The sequence below is a fragment of the Oncorhynchus masou genome, chromosome 25 (assembly GCF_036934945.1).
Source record: "Oncorhynchus masou masou isolate Uvic2021 chromosome 25, UVic_Omas_1.1, whole genome shotgun sequence".
Classification (NCBI taxonomy): domain Eukaryota; kingdom Metazoa; phylum Chordata; class Actinopteri; order Salmoniformes; family Salmonidae; genus Oncorhynchus; species Oncorhynchus masou.
In genome coordinates this window covers 34,001,447-34,013,995 of record NC_088236.1, presented here as the reverse complement: position 1 = coordinate 34,013,995, position 12,549 = coordinate 34,001,447, and the positions used below count along the sequence as shown (strand labels likewise).

Here is a 12,549-nt window from a genome sequence, read left to right as displayed (position 1 = left end):
GTCCCTGAACAAAGGGGGGGTCAAAATCAAAAGTAACAGTATCCGGTGTGGCCATCAGCTGTGCATCTCCTCCTCATGGACTGCACCAGATTTGCCAGTTCTTGCTGTGACATGTTACCCCACTCTTCCACCAAGGCACCTGCAAGTTCTCTGACATTTCTGGGGGGAATGGCCCTAGCCCTCAACCTTCGATCCAACAAGTCCCAGACGTGCTCAATGGGATTGAGATCTGGGCTCTTCGCTGGCCATGGCAGAACACTGACATTCCTGTCTTGCAGAAAATCATGCACAGAATGAGCAGTATGGCTGGTGGCATTGTCATGCAGGAGGATGTCTTCCCTGTAACGCACAGCATTGAGATTGCCTGCAATGACAACAAGCTCAGTCCGATGATGCTGTGACACACCGCCTCAGACCATGACGGACCCTTCACCTCCAAATCAATCCTGCTCCAGAGTACAGGCCTCGGTGTAATGCTCATTCCTTCGACGATAAACGCAAATCCAACCATCAACCCTGTTGAGACAAAACCCCGACTCGTCAGTGAAGAGAACTTTTTGCCAGTCTGGTCCAGCAATGGTGGGTTTGTACCGTCTGTAAGCTGTTCGTGTATTAACGACTGGTGCATGTTCATTAATTGTTTATGGTTCATTGTACAAATTATCTTTGAAAGACAGGGTCCTGGAAAAAGGGACGTTTATTTTTTTGCTGAGTTTATGTCTATTAAAGTAGTCAAAAGTGTATTATTTTGCCCCATATTCCTAGCACTCAATGATTACATCAAACTTGTGATGCAGTGTTGGATGCATTTGCTGTTTGTTTTGGTTGTGTTTCAGATTACTTTGTGCCGAATAGAAATGAACGGTAAATAATGTATTGTGTCATTTTGGAGTCACCTTTATTGTAAATAATAATAGAATATGTTTCTAAACACTTCTACAATAATTTGGATGGTACCATGATTACGGATAGACGTGAATGAATCATGAATAATGATGAGTGAGAAAGTTATAGACGCACAAATATCATACCCCCAAGACATGCCAACCTCTCAACTTTACAATAACAGGGGAGGTTAACTTTTTTCGGGGGTAAGATATTTGTGCGTCTAACTTTCTCACTCATCATTATTCACGATTCATTCAAGTCTACCCGTAATCATGGTAGCATCCAAATTAATGTAGACATGTTTAGAAGCAAATTATATTCTTATTCACAGTAAAAGTGACTGCAAAATGACACAATTCAATATTTACCATTCATTTATTTGGATTTACCATCCATACCCTCAAATGAATACTGTCAGTCTGCACTTTAAGCTCATAGTCATTATATCCTTTCAAATCCAAAGTGCTGGAGTACAGACCCAAAACAACACAAAATGTGTCACTGTCCCAATACTTTTGGAGCTCACTGTATATGCCTCGTTGTCAGTCAGTGAAAAAGTTTAATGAGCCAGAGGCCTTTATTTCCAGGCTGGCAGGCGAGGGAAGGGGCACTTTCCGGATACAATAGTGAATATGTCCATTACTAATTCCTGTAGGTAGACCTGAGTTCTGCTCCCACCATTGGAGTGTGAGGCCAGCAGAAGAAGGTGTTGGTGGATAAGGTGTTAGAGGAGACGAGATCTCGGGCCCGGGGGGTGATGTGTGACCTTCACACAAAGGTTCATACAAAGGGCAGAACAATATCATATGTTGAAAATAAGAGCTTTGTGCATGCTCTTTCGATCATCTCCATTTTCTGTCCACTTACCTGGCGTGGACTGCATGGGTGAAGAGTCTGTCTATGTGATTCTATGGAGGGGGACGAGGGACACATACCTTTGGCTGCTGGTCATGATGGGCACCCTCCATCCCTTGATCTGGCTGAGCTCTGTGTCAGACACCTCGATCTGGAGGGGCAGCCGTGGGATCCACACGTTCATCTCCAGCTGGGCACTCAGGTAGCTGTAGGTGAAGTTCACCATCATCCTCACCTTGCCCTTCATCTCCTTCCCATTCACAAACACATAGTCACACCTGTCTGACACCTGGACAGGAATAGGAGAGGGGAGAGAAGCATGTGTAAGTGTCACCTAAAGAGATCCCCAACCAAGCAGCACCATCAGAACCAGACAAATCCAACTCAATGGACAAGGCTGGACACAAGCATACACGTGGACACACGCTTTATCATGATGCTTTATTTTCAGGACATTTCTGGACTTTTTGGGGAGTAAAAAGGTTTCAACATTAAAAATCCTATTTTCCCTAACCCTTAACCTAACTTTAACCCTATTCTTAACCCCCAAAACCCTAACCTTAAGTATTACCCTAACCTTAACCTCGAAACCTAACCCTTAAGCTTAAAATAGCATTTGAACAAATTTAGGACATGGAAAAAGTCCTGACTTTTTTAGTTCTTGTTTTGATAAGGTAGGAGAACAAGTACACACACACTTTTCAAACTGCAATGCACTGTACTGTACTATAGGTTGTCTATCATTTTCACCCTAAAATGGACCAATATGAGATGCACTACAGTGTTGTGTGTCCCTCTGATACATTTTATCTAGCGTTTGTCCTTTGAAAAATTACATGAAAGCTTCACTGTTCATCCATACTCTTTATTCCCAACTACAAAAGGAGAAAGGAGGAGGGCTGGGGAACATCTTAAATGTGTGTAGGGAGGGTTGCAATACAGGCCCTTAGATTACCAACGGATCTACCCATGGCTACGTAGTACCAACAGAATGTAGAACCAACAGATGGCAGCAAGAGAAAGGAAGGCAGGTTTCCACTGATAACATGAAAACTCAAAACCATCTGTTTTGCAAATGGCCTTTCAGAGGAAATCACTGGGCTGATTGCATGACATTGAAAGAGGCAGGGCTCGTCATCGCTTCAGCTGGCTGACTCGCCCCTTCACTAGCAACTACTCCTTGATCCACACCCTGCCTCTATTTCTCATAGCCTTATGATGAAGCCAGTTTAGCACCACAAATACAAAACACACACACAACCAAACACAACCACAAAGGTCATTCATAGGTGTGGCCGGCAGCTGCAGGAGTGCATCAAACACAAAAACACATGCACACAAACACAATGATTCTAAAAGCAGATGGAGTAGACAATCAATGTTTTAGCAGATATTATGAGCAAACTCCCATTGCAGGTTACTACTTCAATGAGACGAATTGAGATTAATTCATAAAATATGTTTTTCAATTTCGAAGTTGCTTCTTTACTGTCAGATATAAAAGACATGAATAAGCATTCATCATTCACAGAACAGAGAGTGTATCCTCAAGTAAAAGGGCTTGTGTGACAGATAGCCAGCTCCTCCGGAGCTCTCCTCTCCCTGCATCACTGCTTGTCTGATGCAGCTTAAGAACCAGTGGCGTAGCTTCAGCCTGTGCGGTCACACCAGGGCCCGCGACGTACATGGGCCCGGTGACAGGCCCGGATCTGCGAGCCCCGTATGTAATATGAATACCATCCCACCATCCTCAAGTATTAATTGTTGACGCGTGTCCATCACATCTACGATTTGACGAGAAGATCTTTCTTTAACGTAGGCAATATGATAAATTATCTCATTGATGGTTTCACCAGAAAAATTATATTAATTTGCGAAATAAATCATATTATTTAATAGTTTCAATTCTATGTTAAGATAATGAAATGCATTCTGGGATTCATTGTGCAAACACTCTCCAAAGCGTTGTTCTTATTATTATTATTTGCAACAAAAAAAAACAAAGGACATCAAGGACAACTAAAATCATAACAGCAAGGCCAACTGTATATGTTTACATATGTGTGTGTCCATGTATGTGTGCATTTGAATGACAGTATGTGTATATGCATGTGTACAAACACCTGCATGGCATCAGCCTCAGGCAAACTGACATTAGCTGTAAAAACATTGCCCCTCAGTGTCATTCAAACTTACTTTTGATTATTTTTGATTTGGATTTTTTTTACTTTATCTTTGACCATCATTCTCTCTCGCACCCAGCAACTCCACTCCCAATTCCACATCCCAACCTCAGCTTCCCTCAACCCATCCCACTTATCTCTGCTGGCCACCCTCTTCGGATTTCTAAGCAGCATAAACTCAGCAAACAATTATTTAATCCATCTAGCAAAAAAAGAAGCGTCCCTCTTTCAAAGATAATTCGTAAAAATCCAAATAACTTCACAGCTCTTCATTGTAAAGGGTTTAAACATGCTTGTTCAATGAACCATAAACAATTAATGAACATGCACCTCTGGAACGGTCATTAAGACAATAACAGCTTACAGACGGTAGGCAATTAAGGTCACAGTTATGAAAATGTAGGACACTAGAGGCCCTTCTACTGACTCTGAAAAACACAAAAAGAAAGATGCCCATGGTCCCTACTCATCTGTGTGAATGTGCCTTAGGCATGCTGCAAGGAGGCATGAGGACTGCAGATGTGGCCAGGGCAAGAAATTGCAATGTCCGTACTGGTGGACTTCCTGACGGGCCGCCCCCAGGTGGTGAGGGTAGGTAACAACATCTCCTCCCCACTGATCCTCAACACTGGGGCCCCACAAGGGTGCGTTCTGAGCCCTCTCCTGTACTCCCTGTTCACCCACGACTGTGTGGCCACGCACGCCTCCAACTCAATCATCAAGTTTGCGGACGACACAACAGTGGTAGGCTTGATTACCAACAATGACGAGATGGCCTACAGGGAGGAGGTGAGGGCCCTCGGAGTGTGGTGTCAGGAAAATAACCTCACACTCAACGTCAACAAAACTAAGGAGATGATTGTGGACTTCAGGAAACAGCAGAGGGAACACCCCCCTATCCACATCGATGGAACAGTAGTGGAGAGAGTAGCAAGTTTTAAGTTCCTCGGCATACACATCACAGACACCTCAGGAGGCTGAAGAAATTCGGCTTGTCACCAAAAGCACTCACAAACTTCTACAGATGCACAATCGAGAGCATCCTGGCGGGCTGTATCACCGCCTGGTACGGCAACTGCTCCGCCCTCAACCGTAAGGCTCTCCAGAGGGTAGTGAGGTCTGCACAACGCATCACCGGGGGCAAACTACCTGCCCTCCAGGACACCTACACCACCCGATGTTACAGGAAGGCCATAAAGATCATCAAGGACATCAACCACCCGAGCCACTGCCTGTTCACCCCGCTATCATCCAGAAGGCGAGGTCAGTACAGGTGCATCAAAGCTGGGACTGAGAGACTGAAAAACAGCTTCTATCTCAAGGCCATCAGACTGTTAAACAGCCACCACTAACATTGAGTGGCTGCTGCCAACACACTGACACTGACTCAACTCCAGCCACTTTAATAATGGGAATTGATGGGAAATTATGTAAATATATCACTAGCCACTTTAAACAATGCTACCTTATATAATGTTACTTACCCTACACTATTCATCTCATATGCATACGTATTTACTGTACTCTATATCACTAGCCACTTTAACTATGCCACTTTGTTTACATACTCATCTCATATGTATATACTGTACTCGATACCATCTACTGTATCTTGCCTATGCTGCTCTGTACCATCACTCATTCATATATCCTTATGTACATATTCTTTATCCCCTTACACTGTGTATAAGACAGTAGTTTAGGAATTGTTAGTTAGATTACTTGTTGGTTATTACTGCATTGTCGGAACTAGAAGCACAAGCATTTCGCTACACTCACATTAACATCTGCTAACCATGTGTATGTGACAAATAAAATTTGATTTGATTTGATTTGATTTAGGTTTTAAGTTTGCTGAATATAGATGCAGTTGACAGTGAGATGACGTTTCTTTTTTTGCTGAGATTATATCTTTCAACTATGCTGTGAGGATTAACGTACATTTTCAATGTATCTAATCGAATAGATCCACAGATTGTTAAAGATAAATATTTTTACTGTGAGTATTAGTATATTAGTAATTGACTGATCCGGTCTCCCCAGATCTCCTAACAGTACTATTTCTAGGGGCAATTGTAGATCAATGTTATCCATTTTCAGCCTTTCCTGAACCTGAGACCAGAAACAGGCTACCTGGGGCAATACTAAAATAAATGGCCTATTGATTCTGTATCCTCACTACAAAATCTTCAGAGCTTTGATGATTTTATGCCCCAAATATTCAACATTTTGTTGGTGGCAAGAATTCTATATAATAATTTTAGCTGAAAAGCACAAAGTCTTCAATCTTGCGTCGTATAATACACTGCTCAAAAAACACTTAACACTTAAACAACACAATGTAACTCCAAGTCAATCACACTGCAAATGGAATAGACAACAGGTGGAAATTATAGGCAATTCGCAAGACACCCCCAATAAAGGAGTGGTTCTGCAGGTGGGGACCACAGACCACTTCTCAGTTCCTATGCTTCCTGGCTGATGTTTTGGTCACTTTTGAATGCTGGCGGTGCTTTTACTCTAGTGGTAGCATGAGACGGAGTCTACAACCCACACAAGTGGCTCAGGTAGTGCAGCTCATCCAGGATGGCACATCAATGTGAGCTGTGGCAAGAAGGTTTGCTGTGTCTGTCAGCGTAGTGTCCAGAGCATGGAGGCGCTACCAGGAGACAGGCCGGTACATCAGGAGACGTGGAGGAGGCCGTAGGAGGGCAACGACCCAGCAGCAGGATCGCTACCTCCGCCTTTGTGCAAGGAGGAGCAGGAGGAGCACTGCCAGAGCCCTGCAAAATGACCTCCAGCAGGCCACACATGTGCATGTGTCTGGTCAAATGGTCAGAAACAGACTCCATGAGGGTGGTATGAGGGCCCGACGTCCACAGGTGGGGGTTGTGCTTACAGCCCAACACCGTGCAGGACGTTTGGCATTTGCCAGAGAACACCAAGATTGGCAAATTCGCCACTGGTGCCCTGTGTTCTTCACAGATGAAAGCAGGTTCACACTGAGCACATGTGACAGACGTGACAGAGTCTGGAGACGCCGTGGAGAACGTTCTGCTGCCTGCAACATCCTCCAGCATGACCGGTTTGGCGGTGGGTCAGTCATGGTGTGGGGTGGCATTTCCATTTGCTCGCCAGAGGTAGCCTGATTGCCATTAGGTACCGAGATGAGATCCTCAGACCCCTTGTGAGACCATATGCTGGTGCGGTTGGCCCTGGGTTCCTCCTAATGCTAGACAATGCTCGACCTCATATGGCTGGAGTATGTCAGCAGTTCCTGCAAAAGGAAGGCATTGATGCTATGGACTGGCCCGTTCTCCAGACCTGAATCCAATTGAGCACATCTGGGACATCATGTCTCGCTCCATCCACCAACGCCACGTTGCACCACAGACTGTCCAGGAGATGGCGGATGCTTTAGGCCAGGTCTGGGAGGAGATCCCTCAGGAGACCATCCGCCACCTCATCAGGAGCATGCCCAGGCGTTGTAGGGAGGTCATACAGGCACGTGGAGGCCACACACACTACTGAGCCTCATTTTGACTTGTTTTAAGTACTTTACATCAAAGTTGGATCAGCCTGTAGTGTGGTTTTCCACTTTAATTTTGAGTGTGACTCCAAATTCAGACCTCCATGGGTTGATAAATTTGATTTCCATTGATAGTTTTTGTGTGATTTTGTTGTCAGCACATTCAACTATGTAAAGAAAAAAGTATTTAATAAGAATATTTCATTAATTCAGAACTAGGATGTGTTATTTTAGTGTTCCCTTTATTTCTTTGAGCAGTGTATATCAACTCATACACCCTGTACCATGGAATCGGTACATTCAAAATCTCTTCCCAACTATTTTGTAATCTGTATGGCACAGTTGTCAACATACTGGTCCTCAAATGAAACTGGTATACTTTCCTATTTATGCTATTTTTATTCATCCGCCAGTTTTAATCCTTTATATTGTGCAGACAGACCAATTCCCTACCTCCTCCCTCTGCCACCTGCCTCCTCAATTTTTGGGTTAATACTGTAATCAATTCTGATAACTCCACGAAATAACTAAATTATATTGTAAATTGGAATGGTAGAGTTAAGAACAAAATACCTTTTTCAAAAAAAATCCCATAAATACTGGTATTTTATCAACCAGCACATTTGAGTTCAGCCATAATATTTGTTGTAATATTTGTTCTATATTTTCAGGGGGATGAACCTGAAATTGTAGCCAGCTCTGCGATGCTCGTTTGAAAAAGAGATATACTTTGAAAAAGTATCACTTTCAATTAATCGAAAATGAGACATGGCAATCTGCACAAAGGCAAGAAGGCCATTTTTAAACAATGGATGAGCTTTTCTTCGTAATCTACTTGAGAACCATTTAGGGTTCAAGTAAAACATTTAAGTAAGTGAAGCTTTTAGATAGAGGATTAGTGCTTTTATATTTAATAATCTCAACCCACCTAATTCATATTCATTATATAGATCGACAAACTATATTTTATCTGGTTGAGAGTCCCAGATAAAGCTAAATATTTTTTGCTCATATGATTTGAAAAATGAATCATCCAGAGTAGGCAGCACCATAAGTGAATAAACTGAGACATGACTAAGGAGTTAATCAGGGCAATTTTTCCATAAATAGACAGGTATTTACCTCTCTCCTCTCCATTTTATATTGAAATTCATTGTGGAGAGATTATTTATATATTTTGTGATATGAATACCAAGTATGTCTACTTCACTGTAAGCCCATTTTATAGGTAAACTGCATGGTAATGTAAAAGTTGTATTTTTTAAAGAACCAATAACTAATATTGTACATTTATCATATTTAGGTCCAGAAAAGTGATCTAGATCTTCAATGAGACGTTGCAGGGATCTAGCTTGCAGACGTAATATAAAACTTGAGTCATCAGCATACATGGACACCTTTGTTTTTAAGCCTTGGATTTCTAATGTTGTTATTGGATCGGATTTTAATAGCTAGCATTTCGGTGTCCATAACGAATAGATATGGTGACAGCGGACACCCTTGTTTAACTCCTCTTCACAATTCAAAACTCTGAGAAGTAGCCATTATTTACTATTTTACACCTGGGTTTGCTATACATTACTTTTACACATTTTATAAGAGAATCACCGAAATTGATAAAAATCCAGGCATTTATAAATAAAATCCAGTCTTACTTTATCAAATGCCTTTTCAAAATCTGCTTTAAATACCAGGCTTGGCTTCATAGATGTTTCACGATGTTCTATTATTTCTAGAAGTCGTATCATATATTATCTCCAATGTATCGTTCATGTAAAAAACCTGTCTGATCAGGATGAACAATACCTGGTAAACCCCTTTTAATTATGACTGCTATGCATTTCGCTAGTAATGTGTAAGGGGCCTCCAGTTTTTTTAGACTGGATCTTTATGTTTGCCATCTGGGTTTATTTTAATAATAGTAAAATCAGACCTTCCCCCTGAGTACCTGACAGACTACCATTTCTATAGGAGTAGTTAAAACAATCAAACAATGGAGCTTTGAGTATATAAAAAAAAGGCTTGATATACTTCTAACGGTATTCCATCAAGCCCTGGGGTTTTTCCAGACTGAAAGGATTTAATAGCCTCAAAAAGTTATTCCTCTGTAATTTGGCCTTCACACTGATCATTCTGTACATTTGTTAATTTTCATTTTTTTGTATTATTTGGAAAGAATTCCTTACCGTAATCTTCATTCAGTGGGAGAGGAAGAGACGGAAAAGAGAACATATTCTTAAAATATTTAGCTTCCTCTTTTAAAATATTATTCAGAGAATCATAGATGACTCCGTCTTCAGTAACGAGTTTCTGCAAATTCTTTTTGTTAGCGTTCCCGTGTTGGAGATTCAGGAAGAATTTTGTGCATTTTCTCCATATTCCAACCAGTTTGCTTTATTTTTGTAATATTAGATGGTTCTTGAATTTTTTCCTCTAAATGTTTTTCCTCTAAATGACTTTGTATCTCTGCATTATAATTTTTATTAACTATCTACATGTACTATTAGTTCATGTGTTTCCCTTGTTTGTCTTGTCTCTTTCGCCAGAAACTTCTTTTGGATTTATTGATGAATATTGAATCTGAAGGTACATTTACAGATATTCCAAAAAATAAGTAGATTTGCTGTTCCTATACTATACTGGAAATATTCAGTTATAAATTATTTTGTCTTAGTTAAAAATGCATTGTCCTCCAGTAAACTTTGATTAAATGTCCATTATCCCCGTTCACGTGGAAAGTTATGTGAAGGCCAATTACAGTGCCTGGTAAAAGTATTTATCCCCCTTGGCATTTTCCTATTTTGTTGCATTACAATCTGTAATTTAAAAGGATTTTTATTTTGGATTTCATGTAATGGACAAACACAAAATAGCCCAAATTGGTGAAGTGAAATCAAAAAATAACTTTTAAAAATTTAAAACGGAAAAGTGGTGCGTGCATATGTATTCACCCCGTTTGCTATGAAGCCCCTAAATAAGATCTGGTGCAACCAATTACCTTCAGAAGTCACACAATTAGTTAACTAAAGTCCGCCTGTGTGTAATCTACGAGTCACATGATCTGTCACATGATCTCAGTATATATACACCTGTTCTGAAGGCCCCAAAGTCTGCAACACCACTAAGCAAGGGGCACCACCAAGCAAGCAGCAGCATGAAGTCCAAGGAGCTCTCCAAACAGTTGTGGAGAAGTACAGATCAGGGTTGGGCAATAAAAAATATCTGAAACTTTGAACATCCCACGGAGCACCATTAAATCCATTATTAAAAAATTGAAAGAATATGGCACCACAACAAACCTGCCAAGAGAGGGCCGCCCACCAAAACTCACGGACCAGGCAAGGAGGGCATTAATTAGAGAGGCAACAAAGCAACCAAAGATAACCCTGAAGGAGCTGCAAAGCTCCACAGCGGAGATTGGAGTATCTGTCCATAGGACCCATTTAAACCATACACTCCACAGAGCTGGGCTTTACGGAAGAGTGGCCAGAAAAAAAACATTGCTTCAAGAAACAAATAAGCAAACACGTTTGGTGGTCACCAAAAGGCATGTGGGAGACTCCCCAAACATATGGAAGAAGGTACTCTGGTCAGATGAGGTAAAAATGTAGCTTTTTGGCCATCAAGGAAAATGCTAATCTGGCGCAAACCCAACATCCTCATCACCCCGAGAATACCATCCCCACAGTGAAGGATGGTAGTGGCAGCATCATACTCTGCGGATGTTTTTCATCGGCAGGGACTGGGAAACTGGTCAGAATTGAAGGAATTATGTATGGCGCAAAATAGAGGGAAATTCTTGAGGGAAACCTGTTTCAGTCTTCCAGAAATTTGAGACTGGGATGGGGGTTCACCTTCCAGCAGGACAATGACCCTAATCATACTGCTAAAGCAACACTCGAGTGGTTTAAGGGAAACTTTTAAATGTCTTTGAATGGCCTAGTCAAAGGCTAGACCTCAATCCAATTGAGAATCTGGGAATGGGAAACAATCCCAGTGGCTAGATGTGCCAAGCTTATAGAGACATACTCCAAGAGACTTGCAGCTGTATTTGCTGTAAAAAGTGGCTCGACAAAGTATTGATTTTGGGGTTTGAATAGTAATGCACGCTCAAGTTTTATGTTTTTTTGTCTTATTTCTTGTTTGTTTCACAATAAAACATATTTTGCATCTTCCAAGTGTTAGGCATGTTCTGTAAATCAAATGATACAACCCCCCAAAAAATACATTTTAATTCCAGGTTGTAAGGCAACAAAATAGGAAAAATGCCAAGGGGGGTGAATACTTTTGCAAGCCACTGTAGATGATGATCTGATCGCATTCTGTCTCCTATTAAAACTTTTTAAAGCTTTGATGAAAGAGAGAAAGAGAGAAGAAAGTTGTCATGACGACTAGCTTGATTAAGTCTCCTCTATGTATATCTCACTAGATCTGGGTTTTTTAGTCTCCAAATATTCACTATTTCTAATGTGTCCATAATATTTGTTATTTCCTTAAGGGCACAGTGATGATAGTTTGTAGAGTGATTTCCTTTACGGTCCATTGAGGTACTTATTAACACTGTGTTATAGTCTCCTACCATAATGATTTGATCATTTGTTGTCTGTAAGTTCAATAAATTGGTATAAATAGTTTCGAAGAAGTATGGATCATCCTGATATGGACCATATAGATTAATGAGCCAAATCTCTTTTTCGTCCACATTCATATTAAAAAAGATCCACCTTCCTTGCGAATCATTCCTAACTATTTGCACATTCAAATCAACATTTTTGTTAATTAATATCATCACACCTTTTGAGTTCCTTTGTCCATGACAGAAAATTATTTCACCACCCCATTCGCTTTTCCACGCAACTTCATGTAAAGAATGTCATTGACATTCAGGGAGCCCCATTTTTTCCTAGTATTATGGACACCACACTGGATGTATCCAAAGTAGACCAGTTAAGCCAAGTTTATTGCTATGTGAGAGTGATAAGGGTTGCAAATAATGTCGCCACAGATCTGACCATCACAGAGTCGTTTTGGGGATTTCTGGAGACTGCTGACACATCAGCAGCTGAGCTTCAACATAAAGTCCTGTGCAGCATA

The 12,549-nt window shown here is 41.1% G+C and overlaps 1 protein-coding gene across 1 annotated transcript in view; it reads right to left on the bottom strand.

Annotated features, from left to right (window-relative positions):
* Positions 1-12,549, bottom strand: part of si:dkeyp-14d3.1 (transmembrane protein 132C) — a 122,540-nt gene that overhangs the window by 21,797 nt on the left and 88,194 nt on the right. Inside the window, exon 4 of the mRNA XM_064937422.1 lies at positions 1,824-2,032. Coding sequence (XP_064793494.1) covers positions 1,824-2,032 — 209 coding nt within the window. The remainder of the gene's footprint in view (positions 1-1,823; positions 2,033-12,549) is intronic.